Below are 18851 nucleotides of genomic sequence, written 5' to 3' on the forward strand. Positions count from 1 at the left end.
AACATCCTCTGTACAAACCACTCTTGAAAATGAGCTTCATGGACAAAAACTTTCCTTTAAACATACTTCAAACCAAAAGAAAAAAAAAAGAGGAGATATTATATGAGCCCAGATCTGTATCTGCCCATCTTTTAAAGTGCTCTCTTTGCACAATCACTCCTACAATCGAGGGAGTGTGTGGGCAGGAGAATTACATGGCTTGTAGCAAGCTTGGAACAGAACAGGATTGGACTCCTGTGCTTGGTCTCAGTTTCCAGCAACTGAGAGCTATGAATTCAGTGTGGGAACATTCTTCTTATTCCAGAATCTTAAAGGAAGTCTCTGTCACTTACCAAATTCTTTTCTTCCATAGAACTGCTTAGTTGTGTCCCTCTTTCCAAATGTAGCTTGTCTGCTCCAAAACTCCTATGCCCAAGTTTGTCCTCTGTTCACTTTGACCAAGTTCTGCCATGACCACTCTGAAAGTCTGTGTGTGAGAATGGATCTGGGGGTTTGTCTGACAGCCTTGATAAATGCAGCCATTTTCACCAAATGTCCTAATGACTTATATTCATCTTAATGTGTTTCAGACTGAGCTAGAATTATTTTTTAATATTCCATTCTGCTGTGCTCCAGTCTACTCTAACGTCATAGAATATGAATAATGAGGCATCTTGGGAAAAGAGCCCATCGTCAGAATTGAGAGACTTCTCTCTTTGTTTACCTTTGTCACACTCCCTGAAATGTGCCCCTTGCACAACCTTCTCACAATTCCCACTTGCCAAGAACTGTTCCTTTGGTTTTGTCTCCAAAGAAGAAGGGGGACACCTTTCTCTAGACTAGGTTGTTCACATCCTGTGAATGTAAGAACTTTAGAAGCATTTTTGTAAAAAGTGTTAATCAGGAAACAGTTCTCCTTTTTGTTTGAAGCAGCCATGAGACTCCGTAAGTAATTTCTGTAATCATAACACCAAAGAAATCTCTTGGTTCAATAGGATATTTTCTCCTGTTCTGAAGTGTTATGAGGAGATTAAAGTAGTGACAAGCACAGAGCAGGAAAAAGAACTCCATTTCTCAGCGTTATACCCATCTGTCCTCTAGCACTAAGATACAGCTTTTCTCTTTAACGACTTAAAAAGAGGTATCCCATATTCCTCTCAAATTTGTCATCAAATTCTTTTGAAACAATGCATTAAATGTCAGGTGACTTTTAATCTATCCACCAAATTTTTTCTTCATTTCCACAGTGAGTCTGCTGCCATCGCCAAGCTCACCTGAAGAAAAAATAACGGTGAGAGAAAGCGCAGCTGCCATGCCTCTCCTGATAGGATGTGAGAGGATGTCACTTCTCATCTGGCTGAAATTCTGTTTCCTTCTCTATCACCTTTGAATTATGCATCTATTTTGGCTCAAAATCAGCCCTGGTGAGGGCAAGCCTCTAAAGCCTGCAGCCCTGCTCCACTTGTTGGTACACAGTGTAAGTACTGGATGAGTCTCTACTGTTCCCATGACAGGTAAGTTATTCCTATAAGGATTATCAGTGAATGATCTTTAAAGGGAATTCCTTCAGATGCTATTCATCACTGAAAATTGTATGGTAGAACGTCATTACTAGTGAAGACCAAATTAAAAAACAACAACTCATGCTTTTTCAAGGGAAAAGGAGCTAAAACTTTATTCCTAAAAATGAGTTCTCAGCCTCTGAGCATTACAAAGGTGCTAGTTTTAAAGAGATGTTACAATAAAATAGGATACAATATGATATGGAAGTACAGAGAAAACTCAGCAGTGATTACAACAAAGTGAAGAACAGGAGGGCAAGAGACAATCACAAGAAAACTATATGCAGAAGTTCTTAGAATCATAGACACTTTGCTATGGAAAGATTGAGAACTTGCTGTCTTCCTGCTGATGTGATGAAGAGGGCTCTTCATTTATTCTCTAGATAACTTGACACCAGTCTAATTGAAAACAAAATGGAGTAAAATAATGAGAATAATAAAATAACAATGATAATAACAACATCAAGGAGCACCAAACAGCAGAAACAAATACAGGAATTGGCTGGGTGACCTTGCCCAAAGATTTACCAGCAATGGCTCAATGTTCAAGTGGTAACCAGTCACAAAAGGTTTCCCTCAAGGGTCTCTACTGGGACCAAAACCATTCAATACTTTCATCAGTGTGTCATTGACACTGGGATCAAGTGTACCCTCAGCAAGTTCACAGATGACATGAAGCTGTGTGGCCATTGATGTGTCTGAGGGAAGGGATGACATCCAGAGGGACCGGGACAAACTTAGAGACTGGGCCCACATGAACACTGCAACCACCAGGATCACTACAGACCAGGGGATGAATGGCTTTAGAGCAGCCCTTTGGAGAAGGAATCTGGGATACTGGTGGATGGAAAGTTGTAGGTCAGCCCGCCTTGTGTACTTGCAGCCCAAATGGGCAACCATATCTGGGCCTACATCAGAAACAGTGGGGCTGGCAGGCCTGGGCAAGCGATTCTGCCCCTTTGCTCTGCTCTCAGGTGACCCCCACCACGGCACCTGGAGTTCCGTGGCCAGCTCTGCAGGCCCGGCACAAGAACACAAGGACATGTTAGAGCAGGTCCAGAGGAGGCCCACAAAAATAGCCATAGGGCTCTAGTGTATGAAGACAGGCTGAGACAACAACTCCTCTTCAGACTGGAGAAGAGAAGCCTCTGGAGAGGCCTGCCTGAGGCCTTTCATTAAATGGGGCGGGGTGGCTTTTATGAAAACCAGAGATGTTTTACCAAGGCCTGCAGTGACAGGGCAAAGGGCACTGCTTTTAAATTAATATGGGGTAACTTCAGATCAAAGGAAGAAATTTGTTCAGGTGAGAGTGGTGAGAGAGTGGAACAGGTTTCTCAGAAAAGTTGTGGATACCCCATCCCTGGAAGTGTTTAAGGCTTGGTTGCATGGGGCTCGAGGAACCTGGTTTAGCAAAAGATGCCCCTGCCCATTTCAGGGTGGAGGTGGAGCTAGACGACCTTTAAAGGTTCTTTCTCACCTGAACCATTCTGTGATTCTATGACTATGATCCAGAAAAGGAGAAATCTACCTCGTCCAGTATATCCTTGCAAAAGAACCAAAACTATACCTGAGACTGTCATCATCCTTGCCCTCAACTCTACCAGGTCACTTTTCAAATACATCTCCCTGTTCTGCTTGTAAAAGGGACAAGTGCTGAGGCTTTTGCTGCTCTCACTGGGTATATCTTTTAGCCATAGAAAAAACTTACTAATAAAAAGCATTTCCCGGCAGTTAGTTCAATTTATCCCATTTGTTCAGATTGATCCCACTGGTTTTGTAGGTCCTTGTAAAGGTTTGATCAGATTTATCCCCTGTATCACCTCAAAAAAACTGCTTCTTACTTTCACTGCAGGCATAAGCCCCTTTACAATGGTTACGGAAAAGCATGATACAGCTGATATTTCCCTTATTTACTTTCTGGAGAATTTGTCCTTAATTCTCATCTTTTTCATGTGTTTAAAGAGGATTGTGAGAAGGAATTTCTCTGCTAGATGGCATTGATTTTATTTGAGTCCTGGAAAAACAGTAATAGAAAACCCACCACTTGTGATTTTTCAAGCCAGGCTGCACAAAGCCTGGCAGAGCCCATGCAGAACAACCACACCTCTGAGAGCAGGTTTAGCCTGCATCCACTGTTCCTTGACTAGTGAGGAAGCCCAGCCTTCCAGGGGCACTCGGACTTACCTTGGCTGTCCACACCAGGACCGCTCACCAAAACTGCATAGACCAAGGCTTTGCCACAGAGGATGAGGTAAGTGAGCTTCAGAGAATTTCCATACCGCAAGTACGACTCTGCAAGTCAAGCACCATTTGTGTATTCAATTATCATCATCATCATCATCACGAGATGCTGGATCTAATGGAGCTTTTATCAAATGTGAACCCTTGAAATCTTTAGCTAAGCAACATAAAGGAACCCGAGCTGAATGAGTGGCTCTGTTGACACCAGAGAGCAGGGGATGGGACAGAACATAGGGACTCAAAGAACCAAAAGAGAGAGCAAGTCCAGGGAAGACAGAGATTGGCTTTATGCTAGCAAAGTGCGGTGTTGCCACACCTACTGATAAACTGGGCTGTTCATCTGAACATTCCTGTTAGGAATGCAGAATAGGCTGCATCAAAAGATACCAATTTTTATTTTGTCTCATTATTGTCAGTGGCCTTATGAGTGCTGCTCAAGGAAGTTTTACAAAGCCCAGAATAACTTCGAGAACTTTTATTCTTGTTGATTTTTCACTCTTAAGGGGTTGCCGTACTGTTGAGATACCAGCTCAATCTTGGTTCAGCCTTAAGATTCCTGAAGCCTTAAAGAAGTGGGTGACAAACAGGAGTGTGCAAATATGTATACAAAGAGGAGAGAAATGTAATTTGCAATATGGCTATCCTCCATACGTGACACCAGTGTGGAGGGGGATGTGGCTTGTCACGGGAAGTGTTCTGAGTTTGACACCAAGAAATTTTCAGAATGTCATATCCTGAATCTTGATGTCAAAATCACTTGGATAAGTAGGGATCATTTCTTTCATGGCTGAGCAAGAATATTCCCAACAGAAGTCAGTGTCTAGGAGCAGAGGAGGTGATAAAGAGGAAATTACAGTCTACAGGAAGATTCCATGATTTCTTCTGTTTTTTCAAAATGGAATCATGTGGAAGAGATAAACCCCAAAACAGAGCTAGATACAATATGCACAAACAGCCCTCCCAAAGAATTTGCTTCTCTTTTTTTTTCTTCTTTAATGTCACATACAAATCACTTAGATGAGAAAGTAGAAGCTATTCATACAGCAGATATCTCCCGCCCGTTGTACTTAGTGTCAGTAAAGCTGGAATTAAAATGCACACTGATATTTGCCTGAGAGAAGAGGCAAAGTTCTCTTTATGTGAGAAGCCACACGTACCTTCTGTGAGTGCACAACCTGAAAGACAAAAATGAACTGAAAGTCATGTTTCTCTTCAAAGCAAACAGAATACAGATTTTAGAAATTTCCATTTACAAAACACTGCCTCATTCATTTTACATTATTAAGTGTTTTATTATACTGTACAACTTACTATACTACAGAGATTTGTCAGTGGAAAGCCTGAGGAAACTACAGATGTTTAATGGCAATGTAGGTACAAAGGCCCAGGAATGTGAAGAGACACATGCTAATACTGACATATTCGACATGTATTTCTGCATAACAACACCCTGCATGGAAGCTCTATATAGATGTGTTTCATATCGTAGCACATGCTCTTTTGATTAGTGATTTCCATCTTGTACAGCATGGGGGGGGGTCTTTCTTTACTCACCAGCATCGCCATAGATAAATTTTTGCGCTGATTGCGTTGTTCCATTCTGAAAAAATTGGCAACACACTCAAAGCGATTCAAAGGGTTGAACCATTCCCAGGCTGGCATCCTCAGTCGGCTGGTCAGTGAGTAGGTACTCCCATTCCGTGTGGAGGACTCATCTGTCCCCACCCCTTCGGTCCTTTTCACACCATTCACCCTCCAGACCAGAGTCAGGTGGTCAGGGTAGAAACCAGAGGCCAGGCACACCAGTGTGGCCTTGCTCTTCTGCTGGATCTCCTGCTTTGATGGGGAAAAGATGGCCACAGCTGGAGGTATGATTTCATCGTTCTTCCCTGAAACACAGAGCAACATGGCCCAGAGCCTCCATCACTCTATGCAATCAGAAACCCCTGAAAATGGTCCTGAGTTTGTGCCCTGTTACTCCTGAAAGACCTGGCCTTTTAACAGCTGTCTATTGGACAATTAATGTCTATTGGATATCAGACACCAGGACACTGGAAGCATTTGTTTTCACTCGTTACACAGAAACATAAAGGGTCTGGCCACAGAAATGCACAAGCTAAGAATTTCTTGTATTGCCTCTGTCAGAAGAATAGACAGCTGGAAAGGAGCTGAGCAAACAGGTGGGCAGAAAACATCCCCAGTTTTGCTGTAAGGCCTGTATTTGCAATACTGTATTAATAGATAGGAGTCTCTTCAGTAGGCTGAGGTACATTCCTGGAGATGGAGTTAAGACATGGTGGTCATTGCAGCGTTCAGAATTATACTGTCATGGGATACCCTACTTGGCCCCCCATCTAAGAGATGACTTGGAAGGAAAGAAGGAAGGAAAGAGCTGATCTTTCTCACTGTCTGAAGTCAAGAACACTTGAAGCAGGTAACATGAATCTGCCAGGGACAGGTTTTGCCTTTTATCTTAACGTGCAATCCACTTCTAAGAATATTAAACATCTCTTTATGTAATTTATTATTTAGGTGATCCTAGGTACAAGAAGCCTTGATCCTAGGCTACTCACTCTCCCAAATCTCATCCCAATGATGCAGGATTCTATACACTCACAAACCAACAGTTGTTCCCTGCCTTAAAGTGACTAATACCTACTTGTAAGACTAATGAGAACAGACTTCAGTCAAAAGCATGTACAAGACAGCAATGAGAAATTACTCAGAAGCCAAGCAGTGACCCTAAAAGCCAGGGGTTTTTCCATATACTCTTTTAGAGTGCCTTTTTTGCTCATCTAGCATGAGAAACCCATGAGATCTGTAGAGTGCCGCTGGAAAAAGAAAGGCAGAGAAAACTATGGAGCCAAAGAGAAAATTTTTACTCCAGGTTGGTTTTTTTTGTATGAAGGCACTATAAATTGTAGCTGTTCTTCCTGATCACTCTCTCCTTTGCAGAGGAAGAGAGCTAGCAGAATTAGCAGAAATTAATATCTTGCATGGATCTTGTCCCCTAAGCCCTCATGTTTACATTCAAATGTTGCCTTAATCGTGACCACCAGTGCTCACTCTGCAAAGATCCCTGGGCTGCCTCTGTGTGGGCTTGTACAGACTTTAGATGACCTAGATGTTAATAGAGAGGACTGCCTAGAAGGTTTAGCACTGCTCTGCTTTCCTTCCAGTGGGTACAAAGAGAGTTTGATCGCTTCTACTTCTCCCTTCTAGTACTTGGCATTAGGATTTCTTTTCCTATTCAGAAGTATTTCTGACAGATTCTTCTGCTCCTAGCCTAAACAGCTAATGAGTGAAGAGATGGAAACAGATAGGAAGACACAAAAGAAAAGGAGAGGTTTAAAAGACTAAAGAAAGAAACAAACAAACAAACAGAAAAAGGAGGGGAAGTTAGGTGAAAAAGGGAGACAGAAAGAAAGAATGATAAAACTACTGAAACTACTGGAAAGACAAAGAAAACCAGAAAATGAGCATGCTTGAAATGGAATAAGGAGACTGGTAAGAGCAAGAACTGGAAGGAAAAGTCTGATCAGCAGCCCCTTTTGTTTTGGTCTTCCACACTGCTCATGGTAGACACTGACACAAAGCTTGATCACTTCCATGCATAAGCTCATGCATTCCCTGTCATACAGTTTTCACCCAGCTGAGAGAAAAGTACCACAGCTCCTCCATTCCCATCATGGCAAGGTCAGTTTCATAATTTCTTGTTATCTTTCCCTGCTACTTTTATTTTAAAATCATCTGTGTATATGCTACATATCATTAATGCAAGGGAAATTTTCAAGTGTTCCCCTCACGGAACACTTGGGTTAAGAACAACTCCTTACCTATAACTCTGAGCACAGTGCCAACTCCAAAGTTAAGCTGCAGGTTTGCACAGCTGTACAAAGTCAGGCTATAAGGCACAGTGTCATTATGCTCTTCCTGCCAGCCACATTGTTCCTTAAAATGGTACTGTTTAAAGGATCAGGCACCGCTGAGTATTTCTACAGTTTGCTATCAGATGGGGCAGTAGCAGATGGAAAAGGTAACTTTGCCCTGTGATTCCAACCTGCCTTGATATAGGTGATGTTAAATCCTTTGCTGGGATGGGAGAAGAACGAGAAAGCAAATGGGGACAAGGAAAAAGAATACGGGAGAAAAGTATGCTGAGAGAAAAAGAACACAGTCCTTGCTGAGCAGTAGAAGTTGTGAGAAGGATTGTTAGCAGAAGCAAGCACCCCAAAGCAACTTTAGACAGCCTGCCAACCATCTATGGAGAGGCAAGCAAAGTGCCAGCAAGATTACTCTTTCCCTCTCTGATTCAGCACCCCGGAGAATCCAGACTCTACCTCCAAAATGCTGCTTTGGATCATTACACAGATGAACTGCAAAAACCTGCAGACCAGAGAAGCGTTTTCATTCCCAACCTCTATAGTGTTTTCTTGGAGAAGGGGAGGAAACAAAATTATTTATTCCCTTCTCCCTTTGTGAAGTTCCCAAAAATGAAAGACAAAGGCTGCAGACACAAGGACCTCAACATTTGTGCCTCCAAATCCTACACTTCTGTAATAGCACATCTCATTTAATAAGCAACCAGTAAAGCATTAATCCTGCTCTCATGGCTGTATGAAAAATTATCATCATTCAGCTTTTAATTAAGAATGTTCTTGTCCCCTAAACCAGTATCACATAGATCACAGAGATCTGACTTTGGACTTACCCATGACCGTAAGTTTTGTCCCACTGCCAAAGAACGGTCTCTTATTATTCACACCATTTTGCAGCTGCAGAAAAACCTCTCCTCTACTCCCAGTCCTCTGAGCCAAGCCTGTGGACTAACCCTCCCCTCATGTGGTACCAGCAAGAGAAGAAACACATTTATCTCAGGTCTCCTAAAAGACAGGTCTGTAAGGGAACACCAGCAAATCTGTGTATCTGAACAGGTGAGATCAACATCAGAAACACCCTGTCCAGAGCCCTTTTGCTTCAGGCTTAGGTGAATCACTTGCTGGAGCTTCCACCATTTCTTTAGAGGATATTTACCAATTTATCTAGGTGTCACATTAGAATATTACAAAATATTTCCCATGTGCAGACTGAGTAATTTCTTATTCTCAGCTAAATAACCACATTTCTTTTTAATTTTTTTCAACATTATGAATATTCTTAATTTGTAAAATAAATGCCTATTTTTTTCTTGCAAAATAATTTTTAATAGATAGCACAGTGTCCTGGTCCATTCTGCTCTTTTTGGAAGTTCCTAAACTTGCCCCCTTTCTCTTTCCCTGGAAGGAAGTCTCTGCTTTTATTGCCTGTGTTCTCTTGGTGATGATTATTCAATTTAGCTGCATAAATTACTATGGTCAATGAGGGGTCAGTGTTTTCATTTTCATCAGCTCAGGCACCTCAGGTAAATACTGGAGATCAAAAAAATGTGCTGATCCCTGATTTTTTTCATATGGAGATTGAATTTTACCACTTGTTATCAATTTATTCTGTAGTGGCACAAATGTGGTACAAATATCTGAGGCATCAATTCCCAGGAGCAACGCAAGGAGAAGAAGAGATCACCATCGTTTATCAGCATCTCAGCAGCAGTCCTGTTTTCCCCCAGATTTGGACAGTCCAAATCCATCAATGTGGCTCAGAAAGAAACATTCCCTGAGAGCTCTTTCTCTTTGAAACGAATCATACATTCTTTTTTATGGTTTTCAGTGGCTGTTTAGCAACTATTCTGAAATAGTAAGACGTTGTCCTTAATGATATTTTTATCACCATCCTGGTGAGCCTGTTTAGTGAAAAGAAACTGGGTCTGCTGTGGAGAGCTACTTTCTATAACAACAAGCACTTAAACAGCTGCAGAGAGATTTTAGCATTGCCTATTATATAGCTGAGTATTTATTTGTGCTTCCTGTTTTATCAACCAAAAATGCTAGCACACTTGTTTTCCCAGTTATCTGAGATAACACATGCTGTAACTTACCCTGGGAAGATCCAAGGTAATTTAGGCTTGTGTCATCTTCATCTTGTTTTCTAGACCCCTTCAAAGTGGAACTGTAAGTCAGTTCTTTGCAGACAGATAAACAGCTTTTCACTGACTTGTCCTTAATCATCCGTAGCCCCAGCAGAACCAGCGTTATAGAGAATAGATATACTTTTGGAGAATTTTTGCATGTTGACTCATTAACAAAACATTTTTTTATGTCATGCATACGTTATTTATGCCACTCCTTATCCTAATTCTTTCTATGGGCAGCTTTTTCTTTACTGAAAATGCATTCATTCAGTTCTTCAAAATGAAAGGTGTGTCCCTACCTAGAGGACTCAACTTATTCTATTCTCTGAAGTAGACAGGGTGGCTAGCACACCAGGAGAATGCCAGTTTAATGATCAAAGGGAGGATAAAAATGAAATTCTCGAATGGGAAGACATAGCATTTGAAGTGAATTGCAAGAGAAAACAGAAATTTCTTACCCATTACTGTAATTTTTGTGCCACTGCCGAAAGACAAACCAGAATTATACACTGTGACAAAGTGATGTATCATAAGCTAAGAGAAGGGATACACTGCAGCTGGCTTACTAGGAGCAAAAGCTTAAGAAATCGTTTCTGCACTTGGAATTCCACACATCACTCAAGTCTCTGTCTGAAGGGGTTTGACAGAAAACCAGCTTGAAATCAATTGTATAATCTGTAGAATTCATAAAAGCATTTCCCAGATTTGTTTACTTTTTCTACATTTGACCCCAAGTTCTTTTTGCCATCTTTCTCCAATCTCTATGTCATGTTACTGATTTTACCTGCTATTCTCATTTTGCACATCTCAAAAACAAGCAGACATACCCAAAGGTTGTCACTGTCTAGAAATAGAACTCCTCTGCAACTAGAACTTCCTCACTGTCAGTCTTGTATTCCAAGCATAGTGAAGCCTTTTTTTTCTGTAACTTGTGAAGTTAATAATCTAATGATACTTGCTTTGTGGTTTTCATAATCGAATGCAGGTGATCCACCTTTGGCAGTGAACTAAAACAAATCCCTTTGTTTTCCCTTCCATGGCAGGCCAGCTGTCTTGAATAGTCTTTCAGGATCCCATTCAATTTTCTATATAGGTTAAAACAATCCACACAAGGAGAGCCCAGAAGAATCTGTTGACTGGTCCCAGACAAACCCTTGATATCCATTAGGAAGAACTGCAGTGAGACAGTAGGGACAAGGATTAGAGGCAACCTTTGTTCTCACAGGCATGAGGCAGTCAGCAGATACTGGAGGCTTATTTAAGAGAGAAAACCCCAACACATTTTATGTAGTGCCTCTGAGAGATACCTGCTACATGTGTAGAATTCTTCTTGTAACACTTGTACCAAATTAAGAAAGAACCTTTTTGTCATCTGTTGCAAACATTGGCAAATCAGGAAAAATTAATCAGAAAACTAATTCCTGCTTTGCATGCTCTGATGGGCTTTAGGTGCATCTGCAGTCAATGTGGTTTGCTGAAAATTAATTTCAATATCCCAGAATTTCCTAGCTTGCTTCCCAGAGAGGGCAGTTCTCAGGTGATGAAAGTAAGTCCCAGCATACAAGGTCTGTTAAGAGAAACCAAGGCAGAGCACGTCTGCTCTGCTGCAGGATGCTCTGCAGCTGCCTTCACATGCTGTGCCACAAGGCTCATGCACCTCTGGGTTTTTGTAAAGCCTTCCTGGCAAATGTATCATCGTGGATCCCCCTGTCCCCACAATGATACAGCCTCCTACAAAAACAATCCCACCCATGGCTCCACCCCCTGTTTTTGTCAGCCAGGAAGGACTGCCATGAGAACCTCTGCTGGTTCAGGCGGACTGTGGTAGACCTAATTTCCTTCACAGTGGCTATGGTGGGGTTGTGTTTTGGGCTTGTTCTGCAAACACTGTTGACAAGATAGAAATGTTTTTGTTATTGCTGCAATGCTTGCACAGCACTCAAGGGCTTTTCTGCTTCTCATACCAGCATGCTGGCAAGGAGGCTGGTGGTGCATGAGAACTTGGCAGGAGGGACAGCAGGGACAGCTGATCCCAACTGATCCACGGGGTATTCCATATCCTGTGGCATCATTCTCAGTATGTGAAACGGGTGAGAAGGGGGAAGAAGAAGGAAGAGAGGGACATTTGGAGTGATGGTGTTTGTCTTCCCAAGTCACCGTGACGTGTGATGGGGTCCTGCCATCCTGGGAATGGCTGAACACCTGCCCGCCCATGGGACGTGGTGAATGAATTCCTTGTTTTGCTTTGCCTCTGTGCAGAGTTTTTTGCTTTGCCTCTTAAACTGCCTTTACCTCAAGCCACGAGTTGCTCACTTGTGCTTTTGCAATTCTCTCCCCAGTCCTGCTGGTGGGAAGTGAGCGAGCAGCTGAGTGGGGCTTGATCCTGCCTGGGGCTAAACCATGAGAGAACCACAGACCACATCCTTCCTTTGCCATTGCCATTTCTATGTGATAGTCCAATTACCTCTTAGTGTATCCATCATCCCTCAATTTATAATCTCAAGATTTTTTGCTTATACTCAAAAAGCTAACACTTGTTTTTCTTTTCTTGCTTGGCTTTAAATGCAGTAATTTTTCACTTGGTAGCGTCCTGGCAGTGTTCCAGGCTGCTTTCCTTTCCACTCTTTCTCTCTTCTGTCCCCAGGATGACAAACCAACTTCAAGCCCACAGCAACTGGTTTGCAATGTGGGTAATTTGCTTACTACAGGCTGGTGTCTGTCTTGGTAGCTTGGTCTTGCTTGAGAGCATCCTCCCAGGGCTTGTGACTCTCCTATGAAAAGGCTTCATCTAGGAGTAAGAGCAAGCCTTCCTTCTGCAGACTGTCTGAAGGGATGGGAACTGATGGGAACAGGTAACAGGCTACTTTTATCTCCCTCCCTTAAGCATAAGAGGCCCAGTCTTCTCTCACAAAGTGTCAACACATAGTTACCAACCTAACCAAGTACCTGCAGTAAACATGTTTTTCATATTGGTCTTGATATGAAAAATAGACTGTAAAGCACAGGACAAAATCCTTCAAAACAAGGTCATTCTACTAGGAAAATCACAGATTTTTTTTTCTATTATTTTCAGATTTCACAGAAGAAGCCATAACTTCTGATATAGCCTGTTTAGCTGGGGAGAGCCCTTAGTGTCCCAGAGAAGGGAATGATAAACATAGACTAAGCTGTAACATGTAGGATCAAGAGATAGGACTACAGAACACAAGGTATTGGACAGGTCATCTCGGAATGCCCTAGGTTGTCCTCTCTTCTACAACAGGAAACTGAGTACTTAAGTCACTAATTATGTCTGTTTATATCGAACATTTGTTTGTATATATTGAATTCTTTCCAAAAATACTTCTAGGATTTTTTTTGGCTGTCACTGCCAAATAATAAAACTAATAGTGGAATATTATTTTCCTGCCTCGGTCTTAGTCTGCCTCTCATCTCAACACAATTTATTCAGGGTCTTAAACCATTGTACTAAAATTCATTTAAGATTATTCTGTCTTCCTCTCCAGTCTAGAGCTCTATTAATGTCCTTACTGTCACTAACAGACTCTCTTCCATGAGGTGTCTTTCATTTAAAAAGAAGGAAGTCACCCCTCTATTAGTTTTTAAAGACTATGTGGTGCTATCAGTTCCTCAGGGCATGTTCAAAAGGCAATTTCCAAGACATGCCAGCAGAGACCAGTCTTGTTTCACCTTAATGTTTCATTGTAGCCTGTCAAAAGGAAATTGCAGGCCATGAATTCAAATAAATGTGAGTGAGAGAACAAAGGGGACACAGATCCTTGATTTTTATTTCCAAGTCTTTCATAGGAGGCTTTTTGGGCTTTGGAGGCTATTCTGCATAAGACTTCAGACTAAAACTAGAACATGTAAGGAAGAAACATTTAGGGACATATTTTCTAACAATGATATCCTTTTAGTGGGAAATTTCACAGGAAAGTAGCGATTGCATCAGTTATACCAGTCCTGGATTCTTTGGAATTTACAGAAGAAGCAGCTACAAAGAAGCCGGCCATACTACAGAGACTCCCTGAGATTTACAGATTTGTTTTAGAGACACTAGGAAGCTTTCCATAAACATTCAGTCCTTTTGACCACAACCTGCTAAAGTTAAGCAACAACTCTTTTTCAGGGCATATCTGTGCACTGAAAAGAAATGATGGTGGAAGGAGGGATCTGATTTTATAATTTTTTTTTTGAAGACAGAGGCTGCTGCAGTGCTCTGTCGCCCCTTAAAAACAGACTGCGTCTATTCCCCCAACTTCTTCCTAGTCTTCTTTCTGCTCTTCCTCTGCCCCTCTCCTGACTGTCTCACATTTTTCAAAGACTCCATCTCTCACTAAGAGAAGGTGGGGATTTTATCTTAGTGCACAACCCCCTCGCTACACCGTGTGATCACTCGCAGCACAGAAATATGTGGCTTCATCCTTGGGTGTCAGATTCTTGATTGTCATCAGAGTGTATTCAGTACTCTCTCTGTTAACTTCAAACTTGGCCTCACTGTAACCATCCTCGTAAGAGTTACGACTCCATGTACTACCGCTGACAACTAACTTCAAACCATTTCTTGGAGGCTGCTGGTACCAGAACACATAGGCAAGGTTACTGTAATTCTGGTAACAGAAGATGGTCACAGAGTCTCCAGCTCTTTTTAGGATTTTTTCTGGCCACTGTGCAATATAGGCTCCGATCCCAACACCTGCATTAGAAAGAGATAACAAGAGAGAGTGAGGAGTAGGAGTACAGATGATGGCCAGAGGGGTCCTCTACCTAACATTAGCCCTGCATGGCCTGGGTGAGAGCCATGCTGCAGATGGATCTGCTGTCTCTCACCAGGTAAAAGAGCAAGCAAAACAGCCAGCATGGCTCTCAGCTGTCCCAGGACAATGTGTTCCTACTCACCATGAGGTAAGAGACACTGATGCCCCTCCCCTTGCTCTGATTTGTCTGTCAAGCCTGGAGAAGAGAGAAGGGACTGTCCAGTTTTGATACTTTCTTTGGTGAGCTATTCAAAGCAAAGCTACATATTCAAGTGGCTTCAAGTTCTGCTTTAGCCTTTCCACAAGACAGGCAGTATTCTGAGCTCCTGGCAAAAATGAGGAATTTCCTGCAGACCAGTATGTTGCTGGCTGAATGCTGAGCTGTCATTCCATGATTGAGAAGGTCTGGGTGTTGGAGATCAGACAGGAACCTGGGATCAGTGGATTCATAAATAACTTTTTGACTCATTTACATCAGTGGATGGGCCATCTTTGCAGAAGGCTTTCCAGCAAAAGTACACCTGTATTCTTTCATTCTGAAGAGTTGTTCTTAATATATGGAGCATGGTACCTCACAACTCAGAACTTGTTAGTCAGAAACAAAGATGATAGATCAAGACAGCAAAGGCACAAAATTCGTGTTTAATCATACCCTAATTTCTTCAGTTTTCCGGCCAGGGATGCACATTCCCAGCCATTTAATCTTTCTGGGAGCTCTAAGTCACTTTTACAAAAAACAAGACATCTTTGCCAGCCATTTTTTCTGAAAGTAAAAACTGTAGTTAAACATAAACCTCATGAACACTCCTGGTTTTTTCTAGCCTGCCAGATACATCCTGGTTAGCCTATTCTATATATAGAATGTATTCTATTCTATTCTATACAGTTCTATATATAGACCTCTCCATTCTTTTCTGATTATGTAAGATTCAAAAAGCTTCTATCATTGCAACTGCTTCTTTTCTCCCTAGTTCTTTTAATGAAACACACACATTTAATTCCAATGAGCTTCAGTAATCCTGATATTGCATCTTCCAAAAACTGAGGGATACTTCTGAGGTTTTCTCTTTTTCTTCACATTTTGTTGTTTTCCCCTCTCCCATATTTGCCTGATGCTCTAGAGAGATTTATACCTTCCCTTGGCTTCTAGATATTTATATAAAAGGCATGTTCTGTCTGTGAGCCTGGCAACGTTGTACTTTCTTTGGGACTAAGGCTGAGTTCCTGAATCCTGCATAATTCAGAGCAGTGGGAATCTCAAAAACTTGGTAGTGAATGTTCCCTATCTCACTTTTTAAATCCTTCTTTATAAGCGAGTTAGCAGAAATTACCTGAGAAGCTATAGCTTCTTCTCAGTCAGGAACGAAAATGCATTTTATATGGTGTATAAAAATTTTGTATGATCTCCAGTGTCATGGACACTTTGCATCTAAGAAGTATGGTTTTGGCCATTTCTTGCCGCTGTGGGTTTTCTCAGGAGAAATTATTCCTTACCTGTGCTGAAGTGAGGCTGAGCCCTGTGCTGGAGACATTACAGTTTCAGTGACTTGTCAAGGAATTGCAGGTGATATGGACCTTTTTGGTTTTTTAATTACCTTCCATAATTTTTACATTTTTCTTTGATTTTTTTTTTCCAAATCAATACATCAGTTAGCAAATAAATTTGAATAAATTTAATATCCTTCCATATTCTTTTATGTTTCGACACCGATTATCCTTTGATGCATATTTTTAGCTTTTACTCCTCACAACCTTTTCTTCTTTTTATGGAAGGTTTATTTTGATTTTACTTGTTCTTCATTTGATTTTATTGATCTTTTGCCCTTTCACCTTACTGCTAGGATGGGTCACTGTTAGACACTTCCATGGACCCTGTTGAGACAGTTCCATAAGAACTCCTGCTCTGATCAATGTCCCAAAATGCATGCCTTTTGCACAGAGACAGCAAAGGATTTTTAGTTTGATTATTGTCTGTCATGCCAAACCTGTTTAAAGCCTTTTTTTCCAGTAGTAATCAGACATTAAGTCCTGGCGGGAGAAACCGCTTTGGAGATTTGATGGGAAATGAAACAGATCATGGAGACTGTGAGAATTAATACTAAGATGATGCTGTGTAAGAACTCTGAGACAAGGCAAAATCATTTCAGTGCATTTGGGCTACATCTTCTTCTCTAATCACATATGTTAGAATTTATTACTCATTCCAGGATGAAGATTTTTATTCAGAGTAACTTTTCTGTCTCAGGAAACAAAAGATGATTGAAGACTCTCCAAAGGAAGGATGTACCTGGAAGATGTAACTCAGGACCTCTAGTGTGTCTCTCAGGAATTGCTTACTATGTTACTGCCTTTTGAAGAGTAGCTAAATTGACAACCCTTTCATTTTTCAGTTCAGAATGTCTAATTCTTTCAGTCTATTTTCTTTTAAGATTAAAGATGAAAGAAGAGAAAACAAAAAAGTACCAAGATAAAGACAGGTATGGTCAAGCTTCCCAAGTAAGATCCTGAACTACTGTATTTGGGGAAGAACAGATGCAGAAAAGTGGAGGAATACAGTTATAAAAGGGGCCACTCACAGATAAACAGGATGCTGATGAGTATGCTTGTCTGGCTATGCTTTGTACTGGCTTAGCTCAGTGTATCCATGTCTTACTAAGTTCCATTTCTAAGTATTTACCTGAGGGAGGAACTGTCTGTTCTGTGTGCATGTGTTTTGTGTCTGGACATCTAAGGGCTAGGAGCTGGAGTCAGACCACAGGCACCAGCAGCTGGAGAGACCAAAGTGAGTGAACTTAAGCAGCAGACACTGGAGTAGGGCCCAGGCAAGAAGGGCCCTGTGCTCACCATGCTGGCAGCTGGGCGAGGGAGGGTGTGTGAGTGTGTGATCACTGGTGAACTTGAAGCCAGACTATCTGCCAAGTAAGTGAGGTGACCTGGGCTCCAGGTGTGTGTCTCTAATGGCAAGAACAGTGAGAGGTGGCAACCGTAGGGAGCAGGGGAGTCCCAGGCATTTACTGGAGAGGGAGATGTGTGAGAGCTCTGTGTGTGTGTGTGGACATAAAGGCAATTGAAGTGGGGCTGCAGAACCTGGGGGCTCAGAGGTCTAAGGGCCGGCACATGTGCTGACTGGGGTCCAGTGCCAGCCACAGGACTCAGTGTCTAAGCATGGAAACCTATGGAAAGCTTGCTCACTGTGCCTATGTATACATGTATTTCCCACTATTGAACCCTTGCCTAGAACCCTTATTTCCCACTATGGACCCCAGCCAAAGAGGGACAAAAGATGAGGCCCTTGGTGCTGTTTCTGTGGATGCATCTGCGTTGATCTGTGTGTTCAGCTGTGTATCCATGTATGTATGCTTGGTATTTATCTGTATGTCAACTGGGGAGACATTCTCATTCTTACTACCAGCTGGGCCAGGGGGTCTGGAGCTGTGGCAGCCTCCCCCCTGTCAGCCCAGCCTACCAGTGAGCCTTGTGAAAACTGTGAGATCTCCTCCCTAAGGGTAAAAGAGACCGTAGCAGAGTTATGACAATGAGGAAAGGGCTGAGGTACGCTGCATACATGGAAGAGAACCAAAGGAATAAGGAAATGATTCCTACTGAAGAGTCTTAAACATAAACCGGGAACAGTAAGTACTGGCTTAGCAGAGGTTTGTGCTGGATTTGGAAACTAATGTAATGAAACAAGTATCAGGCAAAGGTGGGCTTCCCTGTCCCAAATGATAGAGAAAAATGCCTGTTGCAATGCGAGGAAAGCACTGACAACCCATTTTCAGACCTACATGTAGGCTTAGTGCATAAGGTCTGAACTAGGACTGTATCCAAGTCAGTGGTGACTGTGAACATCAGATGGCTCTTTAGTCTTAGGGGATTTAAGGCACCTCAGGCCAGTTCCTTTCAGTAGTCTACACAAGTACAGGAAGTTTCTCCAGGGCCAAATCTTTGCAGAAAATTCTTAGAGAAATCCTTCCTCCTCAGGCTTGTCACCCCTTGCCCATTCTGACCCATGCTGCTCCTTTCACAACTCTTATCCCCAACCAGTCCAGTCTAATTCTATTTCTAATGGAAGCAGCTTGTCTGCTTGTTTGGTGAAAGTTCCTCTTCCTCATCCATTCTATTTCACTGTGCCAGCCTTGCTGGCTTCCACCTCTAAACTTCTTCCCGAGTTTTTCAGACCATCTGACTTTCTACGTCACCACTTTTACACTTTTCCCAGTCTTTCTTTGTCTTCCTTTTTATTTCCCTAACTCTCCATCCCATATTCTTATAGCAAAGAGTCAGCTTCTAGGTTTGGAGATGTTA

At 42.0% G+C, this 18851-nt stretch overlaps 1 gene segment (V, D, J or C); it reads right to left on the bottom strand.

The window, feature by feature from the left end:
* Positions 1 to 1623: 1623 nt before the first annotated feature.
* LOC116439395 lies at positions 1624 to 14665 on the bottom strand. The segment is given in 7 exon segments: positions 1624 to 1940; positions 3726 to 3833; positions 4940 to 4957; positions 5337 to 5671; positions 8494 to 8533; positions 14175 to 14485; positions 14620 to 14665. Coding segments are annotated over 7 exon segments (863 nt in total).
* Positions 14666 to 18851: the final 4186 nt, after the last annotated feature.

This window comes from Corvus moneduloides, chromosome 2 (assembly GCF_009650955.1).
Source record: "Corvus moneduloides isolate bCorMon1 chromosome 2, bCorMon1.pri, whole genome shotgun sequence".
NCBI lineage: Eukaryota > Metazoa > Chordata > Aves > Passeriformes > Corvidae > Corvus > Corvus moneduloides.